This window comes from Dipodomys ordii, unplaced genomic scaffold, assembly GCF_000151885.1.
Source record: "Dipodomys ordii isolate 6190 unplaced genomic scaffold, Dord_2.0 Scaffold84, whole genome shotgun sequence".
Lineage (NCBI taxonomy): Eukaryota > Metazoa > Chordata > Mammalia > Rodentia > Heteromyidae > Dipodomys > Dipodomys ordii.
In genome coordinates this window covers 5,068,938-5,086,514 of record NW_012267300.1, presented here as the reverse complement: position 1 = coordinate 5,086,514, position 17,577 = coordinate 5,068,938, and the positions used below count along the sequence as shown (strand labels likewise).

The 17,577-nt window shown below is 49.8% G+C and overlaps 2 protein-coding genes across 2 annotated transcripts; both read right to left on the bottom strand.

The window, feature by feature from the left end:
* Window positions 1-12: 12 nt before the first annotated feature.
* Ipo4 (importin 4) lies at window positions 13-9,121 on the bottom strand. Its single transcript, XM_013025389.1, has 30 exons — window positions 8,930-9,121; window positions 8,764-8,850; window positions 8,602-8,681; window positions 8,476-8,517; window positions 7,910-8,039; window positions 7,647-7,826; window positions 7,115-7,180; window positions 6,908-7,009; window positions 6,486-6,569; window positions 5,859-6,023; window positions 5,714-5,767; window positions 5,532-5,641; window positions 5,091-5,199; window positions 4,799-4,928; window positions 4,504-4,617; window positions 4,263-4,376; window positions 3,960-4,080; window positions 3,731-3,842; window positions 3,501-3,616; window positions 3,310-3,387; window positions 3,175-3,232; window positions 2,990-3,095; window positions 2,721-2,914; window positions 2,542-2,586; window positions 2,084-2,209; window positions 1,762-1,970; window positions 1,527-1,659; window positions 1,322-1,426; window positions 475-544; window positions 13-365 (listed from the first exon to the last, which is right to left on the bottom strand). Exons 1-30 carry the CDS (start codon window positions 8,996-8,998, stop codon window positions 235-237), a joined length of 3,240 nt encoding a protein of 1,079 aa, XP_012880843.1. The 5' UTR covers window positions 8,999-9,121; the 3' UTR covers window positions 13-234.
* Window positions 9,122-9,295: 174 nt separating this feature from the next.
* Window positions 9,296-17,122, bottom strand: Tm9sf1 (transmembrane 9 superfamily member 1). The gene is made up of 6 exons (XM_013025390.1): window positions 16,844-17,122; window positions 16,180-16,552; window positions 14,424-15,045; window positions 13,628-13,813; window positions 10,856-11,129; window positions 9,296-9,949 (listed from the first exon to the last, which is right to left on the bottom strand). Exons 2-6 carry the CDS (start codon window positions 16,522-16,524, stop codon window positions 9,556-9,558), a joined length of 1,821 nt encoding a protein of 606 aa, XP_012880844.1. The 5' UTR covers window positions 16,525-16,552; window positions 16,844-17,122; the 3' UTR covers window positions 9,296-9,555.
* Between the last annotated feature and the right edge of the window lie 455 nt (window positions 17,123-17,577).

Sequence of the window (17,577 nt, the reverse complement as noted above, 5' to 3'; positions counted from 1 at the left end):
TGCTCTCAGAGCTATTGTCCAAGCAGAAAACAAACTGTCTTTATTACAGTAAGTCACGACTCCACCTATAATAATACATACAGTCCAAGAACACTCCTGTAAGGCAGCAAGTAGGGTTGAGTCCAAGTGAATATGAGGCCCAGAATCTTTGGTAAGGCGCGAGTTGAAATTTGGCTGAGGTGGTCTTAGGGCCGTGGCATGTTCTGCTTCTCTGGCCCAGCTGCAGCCTGTAGACTATGTGAGACCCAGCACAGCCTGGAGCTCCTGAGCCTTGTCAGCAGGCAGGGAGCCCAAAGCTGTGTAGAAACTGTCAGCGTGCTGTTTGGCCAGGAACGTCAGGAGCAGCAGCAGTGCAGCCTTGGTGTCTGGGTGGAGAGGGGAGGACTGGGTTCCTAAACCCTACTGGCTCCACATATCTTCTGAGCCCTGTTTACCGCCCCCCCACTCCGCCCCCCCAGCCTCCATCATCCTCACCTGGTGGGAACTTGTTGTCTGCCAGGACGAGGCTGCAGATGCGCAAGAGCTCAGGGGCCACATCTACTACCTGTGGGAAATGAGTGGTTGACTTGGCGACAGAAGCAGCCCTAGGCCCCAGGACTAAGGTGGGTGGTGGGGACAAGGAGAAGCAGTCTCCTGTCAGGGCTGTTTGCATCCAATATTGATTCACAGACATCCAACTGTCAACATGAGAAGGAACAAGGAAACAGTAGTAATAATTCCCTTTTTGGAGGAGATGGGAGATGTATGACTAAAGATGATTAGAAGCAGACAGCCAAACATTCTTCTAACATGGCAAGACTAAAGGTATAAGACAAAGACAACAAGAACACATGGATATGAAGGCAAACTTAGCTTGGTACATGCAAAATCTCCTAGCTACTCGGGAGGCTGAGATTTTGATTTAAAGGCAGCCTGGGCAGGCAAGCCCGTGAGATACTATCTTGCAAAAAGCTGGGGGTGGAGCTGTGGCTCAAATAGTACAAAACTGGCCTTGATCACAAAAAGCTCAGGGACAGGTCCCAGGCCCTGAGTTCAAGCCCCAAGATCAGAGCTTCTCTGACTCAAATGTATGGTGGAATGCGACAGTAATGCCCAAGGTTCCACGTAGCGTAGCAGAGATGTAGCTAAGGAAAAATGCTTTTTCGAGCAAGGACCAGCTGCCAATCCTCACAGATGAGCAGGAAAATAGAGGAGGAAAAACCCAGAGGAAGCTGAACCCATCCTGCCTGCATTAGCTACAACTTGACACCACCTCTGCCTGTCATCAGGCGTGGAACATCCCACCCCTCCTATTCATAAGGGCTGCCAGCATCAAGGTTACCTGGTCGGGACTGCTCTGGTACAGGAAGCTGAAGAGGTGCCCTATGGTGACCCACTCTTCTAAGTCTTCCCTCAGTGGCAGGGCATGAAGCAGGGCAGCCAGCACCTAGACACAAGAGATGCCTCAGGCTACTTTCCTGCCCACGTCTTTCCCTCCTTGGCTTCAGAACCTCCAGGTTCTGCCTGATGTCCCCTTCCCTCCTCACCTGGGGCTCTGGTTTCCTTGTTGGACTGGCCATTAACAGGCGGGCGAGAGCACCACAGATATTGTCACGGACACGATCATGTCGCTCCCGTGCCAGGAGGGGCAACAGGAGGCCCAGGAGTTTAGGGAAATGGCTGATCCACAGTCAAGGAACAGATTAATGCACATGGGCAGACGTTGCCCATCCCAAATCCTCCTTGCCAATCTCACTCTCCCCTCTTACAGTCCAAGGATACTCTTGGGCAGCGCGACCTCCATGTTCTGCAAGTACACCCAACCCAAAAATGGCATTGCTCCGCACCTCAGGGTCTGCCTCTCGGGCAGTATTCAGCAGCGCTGGGAGCAGTCGAGATACAAACTGGGCTGAAGCAGCACCCAGACCCTGAATGGACTCTGCCAGTGTGCCCACTGCAAAGGACTTCTCTGCCACTGTGCAGCCCTGTTTCTGTGGGGGAAGGCAAGGGAGTAGTGCATATCAGCCTGGGACTGGGGCACTGTGAAGGCAGGCACTGGGCACAGGGGTAGTAGGGGTTTGAAGGTACAGAATGGAGCACTCACCGTCTTACATAGCAACAACGGCAAGAAGCCAGCAAAGAAAGGAGCGAAGGCATCTCCCCCAGCTGCAGCTGCCAGGGCAGGAATGGCCTCTCCAGCATGCTCTAGCAGCATGGCATCGTATTCAGCCTGTGAAGTCAAGTCAGGGACTGGAGCAGCAGGGTCAACGCTGTGTTCCTTCAGGCTGTCTGTGGTTCTGGGGGCTGACCTTTGTGGTGTATCTGCCCTGCTTCTAGGGTGTACCTTTTTGTAGCCCTAGCCTTCCTACTCCTACTTATCACTCCAAGTCTTCCCAGGCCACCCTGCTCTCCCCTGAACTCATACTGCCTCAGTGGTGTCAGGGTTTTGTCACCAATCTCCCGTGTTCTTGGCTCCCCCAGGCCAAGCCAAGTGTACTACCCACCCAGGCCCTTTCAAGACTACCTGGGCTACTGAGGCCTGTCTTCACCTCTAGTGCTCACCTGATCATCATCTTCTTCCTCATCATCTGTGTCTTGACAGGCTGTCTGTAGGAAGAAATGTAGCTCAAGTGAGTCTGGGCTCTCTGCCCTTCCTGTCCGTGAAGGTGGAGATACATAGGGAGCTGGTCTTATAGGGCCTCTGGAACCTCCTCTTCCCCAGTCCTCCATATCCTGCTTACCTTCCTCTGTAGCACAGCCTTGAGCAGGCTGCAGAGCTCAGCAAGGCGCCCAGAGGGCTGCAGTGTGAGGGACCCACAGTTGCGCAGCACCCCTGTTAGAGCCTCTAGCACAGCCATCACCACCTGGCGCTCTCGTTCTCCTTTCACTGCCTTCATGTAGAATGGTATCACCCTGGCCAGGGCAGCCTGCAGAGCTGGAAACACAACTGGTCAGGCCCTGCCCTGCCCTGCCCCCAAGTTCCCAGCCTGGCCAGGCTTCTGCTTCTCACCAGTATTGTTGGGTTCTGAAGGGCAGCTCTGACAGGCCTTGTGAAGTGCACAGCAGAACTGACCCAGGGCCTCGTGGGCTGCCTTCCGCACGTTGAGGTGAGGACACTGTGGAACAAAGAGGCGAGGTGTGTGCTGCTGTGTGCAGAGTGAACACAGATTCAGTCCAAGTGCCCCACTAACTCACCTCCAAAAGCTTCACTACTTCTTCAAAGACATTCTCCATGTATGGAAGGAAGGCCACACTGTGGACAGACACACAATAGTGGGCAAAGGGTTTCCAGGTGGGATTCCCAGTGCCAGGGGAAGGGCCAATGCTCACCTGGTGTTCACAGAGATCTCCCCCAGTGCAGTGCACGTGTCTTCCTTCTCATCAAAGAAGGCATTCTCCACACTGTACCTACAGGAAGGTGGGGAGGCAGCGATCAGGCACCAGTGCGAGCAGCTCCAACAAGGCCCCTTGTCCAGAGTCAGAGACTGCAGTCCCTGGTGTAGAGACACACTACTCCATACCCTGAAATCTCAGAGTCATCTTCCTCTTCTACATCCTCATCCATGAGCTCCTCTTCCTCTTCCTCATCACTCTCATCATCAAACAAAAGAAAGGAACTGCTTCCATCATACTGAGGCTGGATGGAGGAAGCAAAATAGAGACTCACTGGGGGAAGGGGGTACCCAGGAGAAAGTTCCTATCACAGGGCCAGCTTGACTAACTTCATCTTATGTACATGCCCTCTGCTCACCACAATGCCTTCGGTGGAACGCAGTGACAACAGCATGAGTGTGGTGATTTTTGGCAGGTAGGGTGCCAGGCCCTCACCCATCAGTCCTGATAAAGCTGCCAATAGGCTATACCTGGTAGAGGCAGAAAGAAACTGTATAATCAGTTGAGAGACAGAGTGACAGAACTCAGAGAAACCTGGACTCAAATGTGGAACAGGAACTATGGATCCAGGATGAGGGGTCACTCACGTGCAGCGCCGCAAGTCAGGGTCATCTACCTGGTCACATAAGCCCAGCCCCAACTGACAGCATTCTTCAGCCAGGGGCCTCATGGGTTCTCCCACTGCTCGTACCAGCACCCCCAGAGTCTCTGTGGAGGCAAGGATGCAGAGGTACACTGAGACACAGAGATGATAGGATTTTAACAATTCTACCCTACTCCTAGGTATGGAGAAGAAAAAGCCTTTGATGAGATGAGAAGGAAGATAGGCTTTCGGCCCTGGGGACACCAGAACATCAGCCCTTCCTTGGAGCTGGGAATCCCTCACTCACCTAGACTCTGGATCCGCACAGGCTGAAGGTCTTCATGGCCTGTCAACAGGAATTCCCGAAGATGTTCCATGACCATGGGGAAGTAAGGGAGGAAGGAGGCCTGGGCAGCTGTGGCTGTAGGACAGGACAGAATCAGAGCTAAAAGAGCGGGGGAGAGGGGAGGAGGACCACCTCCCACAGGCAGAATGGTACAGGGTGAATGAATCCTCTAAGGTCACTTCCTGTCTCTTTTTCTCCTCACCAATGGCCCCCAGGGCGCTCACAGCCAGCTCCTTGGCCCGGGGACTGCTGGGGTTCCTCAGAGGCTGCAGCATACACTCCATAAGCTCTGGAAGGTAGGGATGTACTTTGGGCCCTGTGGGAAAGAGTGACCAATCAGCCCAGATCTCCAACCTTCTGTAAATGGACCTGCCTCCAGGCTGACTCTATAGCCTCTCCATCTGCTTCTCCCCACTACAGGTGGCAATGCGGGAGATGCACTTGGCTCCTATTGGTCAAAGCTGCACTTCCCCTGCACTCCCCACTGCCATCACTACCTAGGTTCTCCACGAAGTTCTCCAGGGCATAGCAGGCTTTGGCGAGGTGGTGTGTGTGCCCTGCAGGCACTGACTTCAGGTAGGTGAGGAGCATCGGCATCACCTCCCCTGAATAGCTGCAGATATGGGGCTAGGGGAGGGAGCAAGAGAAGCAGAAGTCAGGTTCACCTGCAGGACATACCCCTGAGTGCCAGTGGCAGTAAATATGCTTGAAAAGATGAAAACAGAGGGGAAGCTGACACTTAGTATGGGCGAGGGACAAAGCCAGCTGCCCAGATTTAGTCTTGCTGACCTGTAGATTCTCTGAGAACTGGCCCAGGGCAAAGAGTGCAGCATTGCGCACAACTTGTGAGGAGTCCTGCAGGCCTTTGCACACGATCTGTAGCAGTGGGGACAGCAGTCTGAACAGGATGAGATAACGGACAAAGTCTGAGAGGCAGGATCTAAGAGCCCTAGGCTAACATGTCCTCTCATTTCTCCTGGGAAAACCAAGGCTTTCTCTATCACTGGCTGGTAGTACCATCCTCTGGTCCTTATGACTGGAAGGCCATTTCATTTATCTTCCAAACCCAGCAGCAGTTTCAAACTAGCTTTCAAAGTATGGAGAAATACTCAGTGGCTGATCAGTGCTACTGACAAGCTGAAACAACAATATAAGCAGGACTGCCATAGGATGTGTTCCCCACCCCCCTCTCTGGCCCCCCTCATCCTGGGACAGGAATTAAGTAGCTACCTCTGCCTGATATGGTCACCAGCTCCGTCGGACAATACAGCTAACACCAGGAGCCCAGCCTTGCGCTGATATGGGTTCTCACTCCGCAAGGCCTCTTCCAACATGGGCATCTAGGGAGAGTATAAGGCCCTGAGTTCAAGCCCAAGTATTAGCACTAAATAAATAAATAGAACTACACTTACCAATTGGGGACAGAGCTTCTCAGGGGGAAGGTGTAGGGCCAGCATGTCCACCACCTGATAAAGCACAGTGAGATTGATTCCATCTCTATCTCCCTAACATCCCACAGCCACTTAACAGCTTGTCCCTGCCCGCCCCATAGCCTACCTGTACAGCAAAGTGCTTGGGAGTCTCCCCCACCAGCCCAATCTCCAACTCTTCTTCTTCAGAATCCTGGTCTTCAGGATCCAACTGCCCTGGGGGTGGCTCAGCACCCATAATGGGGAAAAGAGTTTGCAGCAAAGGAGGCAGCAGACGGTTCTTCAGTATGGCCTTGAAAAGAAAAAGCCATTATTCCTGAAAATCTCTTGGGTGCATTAAAAACTTCCAAGGAACCCCAAATAAGATTCCTAATCTCCTAGATATAAATTACAGTGAGGCCAGGCCTAGGCTTAAATAGCAACCTTTAGATATCAATAGAAAGCTCAGACAATGAGATTAAGGGTGGAGATAGGGTTGGGGTAATATACATCAGAGGAGACTATAATCCTAGCTACTTGGGAGACACAGATCTAAAGATTGTGTTCAAAGCCAGCCTGGGCAGGAAAGTCCATGAGAATCTTCTCTCCAATTAAAAACACCAAAAGGTAGAAGTAGAGCTGTGGCTTGAGCATAAAAGCTCAGGTACAGCACCCAGGCCCTGAGTTCAAGCCCCAGAACTACATACATGCATGTATGCATACATACCCCTGCCCCCAAACCAAAACCAGACAAAAAATATCAGAGGACACCCACCTTGCTCTTAACTTTGACCAGGAAAGTGAGGCAGCAGAGAATACGTACACGTATTGCATCACCCAGGGCTATGTTTTTAGCTACCTGCCCAGAGACAGCAAGAATCAGCAAGAATAGTTAGACAAGGTTGGGCGCCTGGTGGCTCATTCCTGTAATTCTAGCTACTCAGGAGGCTGAGATATGAGGATCACAGTTCAAAGCTAGCCCAGGCAGGAAGGTCCGTGAGACTCATCTCTAATAAACAACTCAGAAAACCGGAAATGTCACAGTGGCTCAAGTGGTAGAGCGCTAGCCTTGAGCTGAAGAGCTGAGGGACAGCATTCAGGCCCAGAGTTCAAGCCCCATAACTGACAAAAATAAATAAATAAATAAGAATACTTTGACAGCAAAACAAACAACAGAGGCCATGCATTGAGGCTTACCTCAAGGCAGAATGTAAGGACTTCAGAGAGATGGGGAGTGATGATGGGAACCTCTGACTCCAGCAGTTCATCCAGAGCCTCCAGGGCTTCACATGCCTTTGCCTGACAGACAAGTCATCCCAATCATGCTCTTCTGGGGATCAAGCTGCAAGCTTGGGTACAATCCTTCCCATAGAATGTGCTCCCTCCCCACCCTTCTGTCTTTACCTCATCTATGGGGATCAGAGTCTTCACAGCAACAATAAGCTTAGGCACCAACATTCGTGCAAGAGGCTGGGAAATACAAGATGAGATTGGTCACATAAAGCACAATGAAGCCTAAATTCCAGGGCCCAGAAACTGGTAGCATCTTCAGTCTGTAATCTTGAAAAGGAGGTGAGGTACAGCAGCTAGGTCTGGCCACACAAACAAAGTATTCCCTTCCATATGGTTAGGAAGAATCTAGTAAGAAAGATAAAAAATCCGAAGGGGCTGGGAAGGTGACTCAGTGGTAGAGTGCCTGCCTTGCATGCATGAGACCCTGGGTTCGATTCCTCAGCACCATATAAGCAGAAAAAGCCAGCAATGATGCTGTGGCTCCAGTGGTAGAGCACTTGCCTTGAACTAATGAGCTGAGGGACAGTGCTCAGGCCCAGAGTTCAGACCTCACAGCTGACAAAAATAAAAACAAAAATGAAGCTGCTTAGAAACCTGCAACAGTAAAGCCAGTAAACAATAAAGATTAGGGCCTCTGTCTTACCATGTCATCTATGTTGAGGTATGGAGCCATGGTGGCTAGAGTACGCAGGGAGTAGAATAGTAGCCCAGGACAGCCCACTTCTCCAAGAGTCTCATTTAAAAGCCGAAGAAGCTCCCGATGATGGGGTTGGAAGGCCTTTGGCTGGGAAGTCACCACCACACTTAGCAGCAAAAGTCCCATCTGTCCAAGAATTGAGGGTGGGAAGGAAAAGCTTTTATGATATATCCAGACCCTCAGTCCCTTCCTCCTAAGTGTGACAGTACCTCTTTCTCAGAGTTATGGGGGCTTCGAGTACTGTGCTGAAGAAGCTGCATGAGCTGAGGCCAGGCCTCCAGGCCTTCTTTTCGGAAAATGGTAGCTGAGAGCTGGGCCAGGCTGAGGCTCACAAAGTGCCTGCAAACAGGAGACTCCCCTGAAATCACCCTTTAATGCCTTTACCTGCATACCCATGGCTCTTCTTCAATGGAGTAGGCCAGGACAGAAATCATCAGGAGGTTGTGAGCACAAGATCTTTGCCAAGTTGGAACATAAGAAACATCAGCTCAGAGAGAACCCAGCAGCACTGAGTCTGCTGTGTGATCTTTGGCCTCATTCAACCTGAATTTCAATTTCATTCTTCTGACTCCAGTTTGGCAGACAATCATCACCCATTCTCAAGAACTTTAGTTGTCAAAAGAATTAGAATTTTGCTCCACCCTTGGTTTAGGGTTGAAGTCTCTGCCCTGCCACACTCCCCCAGTCCCAGTGTGGAGCTGAAAAGAAGGTAGAAACTCAGAATCACAATCTAGAGTCAGTCAGGATCAAAGCAAAGGGTGAGGTAGTCACTTACTCTGTCTCTCTCTGAAGGGCAATTAGGACCAGAGACTTGAAGCTGGAAGACAAGTTTCAAATGTTTGGTACCCAGCCAGCCACAGTCACCTCAACTTGGCCGCCCCCCGCCACAGGCCTAGCCCACCTCTCACGCTGTTCTGCAGCTAGGCGTCGCCAGTGGGTGTTGAGTCGTCTACGGACCAGCACAGCTGCGAACTGGCGGATCTAAGATGTAGAGACAGACATGTGAGGAAGACACTGAGAAGCCCACAGAGTGGCGCTGGTGGGGAAAGAGCTGGACATTTACCTGAGGGTCTGACGCTGAGGCCAGCAGGTCGCAAAGGGCAGGCAAGGCGGCAGGGTCGCGAAGGGCGATCTGGAGCTGCTCTGTGGCCTGGGGGAAAAGCTGGGTGAGACTTGGGCCTTTCTCCAAGTCTCCTGTTAGCCCTGCCCCGGTCCCACCTGCCTCATACCTGACGGATGCGTTTGGTATCCGGGAGCAGGAGCTCCCGTAAGATTAGTTCCAGGCCGGCAGGCTCCATGGCAGCAGCAGAGCCGCCGCTACCGGGCTGGGAAAGGGAGGGGGGGAGGGACGGCACGTGGACCTGACCCACTTCCGGCGGAAAGGGCGTTACACCACGACTCTCTGGTTGCCAAGGTGATTTAACTCACTCCCTACGAAGAAATTCCCCACTGGGCCACGGAAACCCGTCCCCTGGCAACATAGGTTCCGCCGGCCGAGGGTTCCCAAGCTGTGCGGGAGAACTCAGTGTATTCATAGCGGACTTTCTAAGAGGACCTCGAGTTCTGTAAACAGAGCCAAATCTCCAACTACAGGACCTTTTTCTTAATAAATTTTATTTTGATAATTGTAAAAAGAAAAATCAGGATCAAAACTAAAGGCAACTTAAAAAGTTCAAATATATATTCCTTATATAATAGAGATTTATAATTTCCAGGCTCTCCTGGGGAAGGGAGGGCCCAAAGAGCAAACAATAAGGCAACATTGCCATCACACAATTCAGTCAGGAGAAAAGCTGTCAGGAGAGATCAACAGGGTATGAAGAAAGGGAAAAAAAATAGTTCTGCCACTCAGAAATCAGTCCATTTTGAGGTTAACATAGATATAACGGATGAATTTTAGGGAAGAAAAAAAGGAGATGGTACCCAGCATGAGGAAGAAGACGTAACCAGTAAGTAAGGAGTAGCCAAAGAATTCTACTGTCTGTACTGCTCCTGACATGTTGGAGCGTCGGGCATAGTAGAAAACTGAGTAGAGGAAGATGAAGAGGCCAGTGGAACCAACACTCAGTACAGATCGCCACCACCAGCGGTAATCCTCCCCAGACAACTGGAAGTACGTGAGTGCAATGGAGATGCAAGCCCCCACACTCAGCAGGATGGCAAAAACAAAGAAGAGGATGCCATACAACGTGTACTGCTCTCGACCCCAGACTGTGGCAAAGATGTAGTACAGCTCCACAGAGATGGCACTGTGAAGAGAAAACACAATACACTGTGCACTGTCAGTACCACGATGGAACCAAAATCAAGCCCACACCCTTCCATATTATCGGGTCTTGGGTCCCTGTGGAAACTGAGACCACTCTTTCTCTCTGCCCTAGATTTCCTGGCCTCAGTGGGGATTTGATTTTTTTTTTTTTTGTTGGTCATGGGGCTTGAACTCTGGTTTGGGCACTGTCCCTCAGCTCTTCAGCCCAAGGTGAGTGCTCTACCACTTGAGCCACAGCGGCACTTCTGGTTTTCTAGTAGGTTATTGGCGATGAGTCTCATGGACTTTCCTGCCTGGGCTGGCTTTGAACTGTGATCCTCAGATCTCAGCGTCCTGAGTAACTAGGATTACAGGTGTGAGCCACCGGCGCCTGGCTATCAGTGGGGATTCTTTTGCCTATGATTTACCTGCTCTCATTTCAAGAACATCTTCACTGGGGCTGGGAAGGTGGCTCAGTGGTAGAGCGCTTGCCTTGCATGCCTGAGGCCCTGGGTTCGATTCCTCAGCACCACATAAGCGAAAAGAAAGAACATCTTCACTGATCATTTGAAAGTAGGGATCTTGTCTGTTTTATTTGCTACTGCACTAGCTACCTGGCAAAAAGAGGTACTCAACAAGTTGAATGAGTAATCAAATGGGCTTTAAGCCCCAAATGATGCCACTAAAACACTAAAGAACCCAGGTTCTGCAAGCATAATGTGGGGGCATACAGCCATTTACTACTTTGAGTGGAAGAGCTTAATCTGAACTAACTGAAGATTAGTTCTGCTAGGGCATTGAACTACTTAATGAGCTCTTGGTGGTACAGCAGAACTAGGAATTATTAATGGGTTATGATACGAGGTGAGTGGGAAAAGTTGAGTCATGACTATGGGACGAAGGATACCTGAAAGGCAGGAAGCCTCCAACAGTCATGTGGATGAGAGTTGACTTGTACCATGGCTGGGGTGGGATCTCCCGGGCAATATTCTTGGTACGACAAGGTGCATCAAATGGGCTGGCATTGTTCTTCCCAAAGATTCCTCCAATGACAGTGAGAGGAAAGCCTACCAGCAGCCAAACCGTCAGAAGCAGCAGGATGGTGGTGGCTGGCAGAGCTTGTGTTGAACCATTGGCCCAGTGCACTGAGTTCACCACACTCCACGTCAGGAAGAAAGGCACTGTAGGAATGGGTTCCCACAGAGATCGGCATTAGGAGTTATATGTGTGGGGTACCCACTCGGACTGGTCCTAAAGAAGAGGGCTAAAGCAGCCTACAACTCTAAGGGCCCACCCACATTCTTGGATAATCATATAGAATTGATTGCTTTCTTCTTCACTTGTGTGTGTGTGTGTGTGTGTATGTGTGCGCGTGCGCACGCGCGCTAGTCTTGGGATTTGAACTCAGGACCTAGATGCTGTCCCTGAACTTTTTTTCCTCAAGGCTAGCACTCTACCATGTGAGCCACAGTTCCACTTTTGGCTTTTTGGTGGGTAACTAGAGATAAGAGTCTTATGGACTTTCCTTTCCCTAGGTTGGCTTTAAACTGCAATCCTCATATCTCAGCCCCCTGAGTAATGAGGATTATATGTGTGAGTCACTGGTGCCTGGCTTCATCTTTTATGCCACATTGTTCTTTGTTCCTTGTCTTGCCAATACCCCTTCCTCTACCCAGTGTCGTCATGGGCAATTGCTCATCATGATCTGAAAGTGACAGAAATACTCTTGTCTTCAAGGTCTGTCTTGTCATGGCATTGGAAATTCTTAGCATTGAGACCCTGTTTTCAGAAAGCCCCATTTTATATATGTGATGTATAAGTCAAGCACTTAAAACTAGTAACATGAAGGATTCAGACAACTGCATTTGAAAGGACTGAAGTAAGCCTACCTCCAAGATAAGTGAGGGACTATCCAAATATGAATTTAAGAGTGTACTTTAAATCTAAATATTCTCATCTAAACCATGTTAAGAATACAGGCTTTAGATTCAGACTGCTGGATCTGAAACCTGATTCACGACTTTTTTGTGTCTATGTGTATGCTGGTATTGAGGCTTGAGTTCAGTGCCTTGCACATTCTCTTAGCTCTACCATTTGAACATACTCCCACTTCCAGCCTTTCTCTGGTTAACTGGAGATAATTTGGGATTTGTCTTCCAGGGCTAGCTTCGAACTATGATCCTTGACCTCAGTCTCCTAGAGTTGCTGGGATTATAGTGTGAGCCACCAGTGCCTGGTTCTGGATATTTTAACTTTTTTTTTTCTCCTCTAGTTTTAGAGTTTGAGCTCATGCTCAAACTTGCCTTGAGCTGAAGAGCTGAGGGACAGCATCCAGGCCCAGAGTTCAGGCCCCATGACTGGACCCAAAAAAACAAAACAAAATAAAAAGGCAGGGCTAGCTGGGCGCTGGTGGCTCATGCCTGTAATCCTAGCTATTCAGGAGGCTGAAATCTGAGGATCATGGTTCAGCCAACCTGGGCAGGAAAGTCAGAGAGACTCTTATCTCCAATAAACCACTAGAAAACCAGAAGTGGTGCTGTAGTTCAAGCGGTAGAGTGCTTGCCTTGAGCTGAAGAGCGCAAAGACAGCGCCGAAGCCCAGAATTCAAGCCCCATGACCAAAAAAAAAAAAAAAAGGCAGGGCTCAGTGGGAGAGTGCTTGGCTTGCATGCATGAGGCTCTGGGTTTAATTCCTCAGCACCACATAAGCTGAAAAAGTCAGAAGTAGAGCTATGGCTCAAGTGGTAGAGCGCTAGCCTTGAGCTGAAGAGCTGAGGGACAGTGCCCAGGCCCAGAGTTCAGGCCTCATGAACGACCAAAAAAAAAAGTTTTTTAAAAGGCAAACCAGGTGCCTGTGTCTTATGCCTACAAGCCTAGCTTCTCAGGAGGCTGAGATTTGAGGATCAGGGTTTGAAGCCTGCCTGGGCAGGAAAGTCCATGAGACATCAATCTCCAGTTAACCTCCAAAAAGTTAGGAGTAGGGCTCTCACACAAGTAGCAGAGCATTAGCCTTGAGCATAAAAGCTCAGGGACAGCACCCAGGCCCTGAATTCAAGCCCCAGGACTAGCATAAAAATTTTTTTAAAGATAACCTAGAGATATAGCTCAGTGGTAAAGTGTTTGCCTAATATATGCAAGACCTTGGGTTCAATCCCCAACACTGAAGGACAAAGAAAAGCATTCTGAGCCACATAGCGCTCATATAATCCTCACACTCAAGGTTGGAAGATCATGAATTTGCGGTTAGCCTGAGCTACATAGCAAGCCCATCTCAAATAAAGAAAAAGCTGTGCACTGGTAGTTCATGCTTATAATCCTAGCTACTCAGGAGGCTGAGATCTGAGGATCGAAGTTTAAAGCCACCCCAGGCAGGAAAGTCCATGAGACTCCTATCTCCAATTAACCACCAGAAAACCAGAAGTGGCACCATGGCTCAAAGTGGTAGAGTGCTAGTCTTGAGTGAAGAGCGCAGGAACAGCACTCAGGCCCTGAGTTCAAGCCCCATGTTAGAAAAAAAAAAAGTGTTCATTTGGATTCTTTTTTTTTTTCTTTTCTTTCTCTCTGCCTACATTCCTTCCTCCCCTACCCTCTCCTTTAAAATCTCACTCTGACTATATTCCAAATTCCTTGATGTGTTCTTAAGTCCAAGCAGACCCACTAGGGAAGGAAAAAATCCTCACCAGAAAAGAGACTGGTAGTGAGAATGATATTCCACACCCAGCGCTCGCCTCCAATCTGTCGGTAGAAGTGGCTGGACACATAGCCAGAGATGCAGCAGGTCAAGGCATACAACAAGATGGCTGCTGAGTTAATGGCTCCATGACGGTGTACATTGAACATGCCCAGTAGTGCCATGACAATAATTCCTATAGGATGATAGTAGAAAGCCATGTTAGATCTTACCTATCTTTGTAATTTCAGAGGAAGTGTGCTCCTTCTGCCAGTTCCAATGCAAAATAGTCTTCCCTAGCTCTGCTCTGTTCTTTTTTAAATTTTTCTTGGCTTATATGGTGCTGAGTAATCGAACCCAGGGCCTCATGTATGTAAGGCGAGCACTTTCTACCATTGAGCTAGCTTTCCAGCCCTCTTCCCTAGTTCTGTTGTTTAGAAAATTCCCACAACCCTCACTAGAGCCATCCTTCCCCTCAGATCTTCTCCTCACCTTGAATAGTAGTAGATCCTCAAACCTTTTCTTTCTTTTTTTTTTTTTGGGTGCAGTCGTGGGGCCTGAACTCTGAGCCTGGGCGCTGTCCCTCAGCTCTTCAGCTCAAGGCTAGCACTCTACCACTTGAGCCACAGCGCCACTTCTGGCTTTTTTTCTTTTTGCTTATGTGATGCTGAGGAATCAAACCCAGGGCCTCATGCATGCAAGGCAAGCTCTCTACCACTGAGCCACCTTTCCAGCTCCAATCCTCAAACCTTTTCTTACAATCTACCTACTCTTTGGGAGAAATCTCCAATTAATTCTTATCTTACCAGTGCCAAGGGCCAGGAACTGGGCACCCACACCCAGCACAGCACAGAGCAGACCACGGTATGGAGGGAAGCGGAAGACATCTGTATGGATTATTTTCCAACCATTGTCACCCTGGTCAAAGTCATCACTAGATCCTCCAGAGGTGGTCTCCTCATCTAGGTTGTACCGAGCCAGGTCATTCCGAAGTACACGCATTAGAATGACAGCCACAAATCCCACCAGTAAAAACACAAGCACCATGGAGTTGATGATGGACAACCAATGGATTTCTAATGTTCGGGGAAAGAAGCCACCATCATCACCCCGGCGCCTGTCACTCCGACGCTCCACTGAAGTCTCAGACCATCGCACGCTGTAAGTGTGGGTAAGGCCTAGGAGTTCATCAGATCTTAACCCATCCAAGCTATGGGGTTTGACATCTCGCACAGAAACATTGGCAAATATAATTCGATCTCCATGGAATTCTAGATGGAAGTCCAAATGGGTCCAGAGTCCTATCTTGTGGCTATGTGGCAAGAAGCCACTTTCTTCCATGTAACCCACAAAACCACGAATTGGCAAGTCATCTACCACAAATTCAAAGTAATACAGTTCTTCAATGGCCTGGCGCAACTGTTCTACCTATAAAGAGAAAATCAGGAGTCAGTCACACTCTCAGAAAAGTTTCTCAACTTTTGTGCTAGTAATACTTTGTGGGGAGGACACTGATCTGTGTATTTGTAGCATGTAGTATCCCTGGCCATTGCACAGCAATATTATCCCCCAGTTATGACAGTTAAAAACATCTCTAGGTATTTCCAAAGGTACTTTAGGGGGACAAAAGTATTCTGCTAAGAATCACTGGGTTTAGTTCTAGTATGTTGGGATTACCCTCAAACAAGCAAGTATGACTTTGAAAGGGTTAAGCTATAGAAAAGGAGAGCAGGAAGGTGTAAAAAAAAAAAAAAAGACTGCAGTAGACCAAAGAATGGTGAATGGAAAAACCATGACAACTGCCCAGGAACTGGTGGCTCATGCCTGTAACCCTGTAGTTCAAATTGAGCCTGAGCAGGGAAGTTTGTAAGACTTTTATTTCCAATTAACCACCCAAAAGCAGGAAGTGGGGTTGTGGCTCAAGTAGTAAGAGTGCTAGTTAGTCTTAAGCAAAATTGCTCAGGAGCAGCATCCAGGTCTTGAGTTCAAGGCCTATGACTGCACCAAAAAAAAAAGGGGGAGATGGGAAGGTGGCTCAGTGGTAGAGCTCTTGCCTTGCATGCATGAGGCCCTGGGTTCGATTCCTTAGCACTACATAAGAAAAAAGAAAAAAGCCAGAAGTGGCGCTAAGGCTCAAGTGGTAGAGCGCTAGCCTTGAGCTGAAGAGCTGAGGGACAGTGCCCAGGCCCAGAGTTCAGGCCCCGCGACCGGACCAAAAAAAAAAAAAACAAAAAAAAAATAAAGGAAAGGAAGAGCAGATAGAAGGAGTTGAGAAAGAGCCAAGAGGTAGATATGAAAGGAAAGAAAAGAGAAGTAGGCAAAAGTGATAGGAACTAATTGCTGACAGAGAAACTTGCAGCAAGAAGCCCTAGGCTTTAATATCTAATATTCGATTTCTGCAATTCATTATCCATTCTTTCTTGAAAAAGTCACTTCAGAACAAGTATGTCAGTATACAGTTATGTTAAAATAGATTCCAAAAGTTATTTTGAACTATAAATGCAAAGCATTATTAATGCCTGGGAAGGAGGATTAAGAGAGAAACAATGCGGAGGGGCTGACCTGCGCAGAACTGAGTTGCATGTGGCATAGAATTCTCTTCTCCACGTTCTCTCGAAAGCGTATCTCATACAGAGACTCGGCCATTCGGTCTCCATCCAGCACTTCACCCAAGCTAAGGCTTTTGTGTCGTATCTTCTCAGGGCAGCAGACTGGAAGCTGATAGTAGTGGTAAGTTTCCTGAGGATTATGGTAAGGTCCCACTTTGTTGACATATAGAATGACAGGGTCACCGGCCTTGTAGTGTGTCACACCTTCCACCCCTGGTTCATAGTCTGTGCCCAGCAGCAGTATCAGGATTGGCAAACACTGGCAGCTCCAACTTCCAGGTTGCCCTAGGATTGTCATCCTTAAGGCAGTGGAATCTGGGAGAATCCTGCAGTTACAGAAACTAGGGGTCAACCCATGACGTCCTAGGTTAGGTTTCTCGAATGGACGCCCACTGGTTCCACCTTCCCTTTGGGCTTCCCGACCCCCACATCACATGGCGTCCCAGAGAACGCTCAAACCAGGTTCCACCTCCACTCGGGACTTCGAGATCAGTATAGTTCACCCTCCCACAAAAGACCCCCGCCGGGGCTTCCACGGCGCCCTAGCCTGTTTCCATGGCAACGCGGCATAACCTCGCCACTCCGGCCCCATCCCGCCACAGCTCCGGGGTCCTCACCACGAGGGAGCGGCTGGCTAAGGCGGCGCCAGCGGCCCCGTAAGCTGCCCTTGGGCTCCTGCTGGGGTCTCCCCCTGAGCGGCGCGGGAGCAGTGGGGTTAGAGAGGACCAGAAGGCCGACTTGCACGGGGTTGTCCTCCGCTGTGCCTGATCACAACGGCTGTGACCACAGCAGGCTGGGCACCGCATTCGACTCAGCCAGGTGCTCTCCGCTGGCCTTTCTCCAGAGAGATGTCCATCCCAGCTCCGGAGACCCGGCAAAGCTCGGTTCTCCCATCTTCAGTAGAGGGTCCTCCCGGCGAGCTGGAGGCAGCCCGTGTGACACGTCAGTCTTACCACTTCCGCCCTCACTGGCGGGGACCTCAGGTTGACGGAAGGCTGCTTTAGTGGATGCTCCGGTGCCGAGGCTGCGCGCGCGTTTGTTGCGGGTAGCATCCGATGGAGGGGTTAGGGCAGGCCCGGCTACGACGGACCAGAGTCGTCTTTGGGTCTCCCACCTGTCCCTGGAAGGATTGCGCACGAGAGCCCGGGCCAGCGGTGGCTGCGAGCGGAGTCCTGAGAGTGAAGCCAACCACGCTCGGGCGGCAGCTGCGCCCACACTTGGGCTCTGGAAGTTTTTGGCTTCTGAACCAATGGAAGTCGCCACTGGCTACTGAGGCGAGCCTTGAGAGGCGGTTCGTAAATGCTAACCGGAGAGGGGCGAAACGTGACGCGCCGCTCCCACGCCAGCGAGG

Coding starts and splice junctions, on each gene's coding strand:
- Tm9sf1 (XM_013025390.1), bottom strand. CDS start 16,524: ATGACAATCCTAGGGCAACCTGGAAGTTGGAGCTGCCAGTGTTTGCCA. Junction 15,046..16,179: donor TGCAACTCAGTTCTGCGCAG/GTCAGCCCCTCC, acceptor TTCTCTTTATAG/GTAGAACAGTTGCGCCAGGC. Junction 11,130..13,627: donor CACTACCAGTCTCTTTTCTG/GTGAGGATTTTT, acceptor CCATTCCTACAG/TGCCTTTCTTCCTGACGTGG.
- Ipo4 (XM_013025389.1), bottom strand. CDS start 8,998: ATGGAGCCTGCCGGCCTGGAACTAATCTTACGGGAGCTCCTGCTCCCG. Junction 7,010..7,114: donor CTCTGATCCCCATAGATGAG/GTAAAGACAGAA, acceptor CTTGTCTGTCAG/GCAAAGGCATGTGAAGCCCT. Junction 4,618..4,798: donor GAACTTCGTGGAGAACCTAG/GTAGTGATGGCA, acceptor TCTTTCCCACAG/GGCCCAAAGTACATCCCTAC.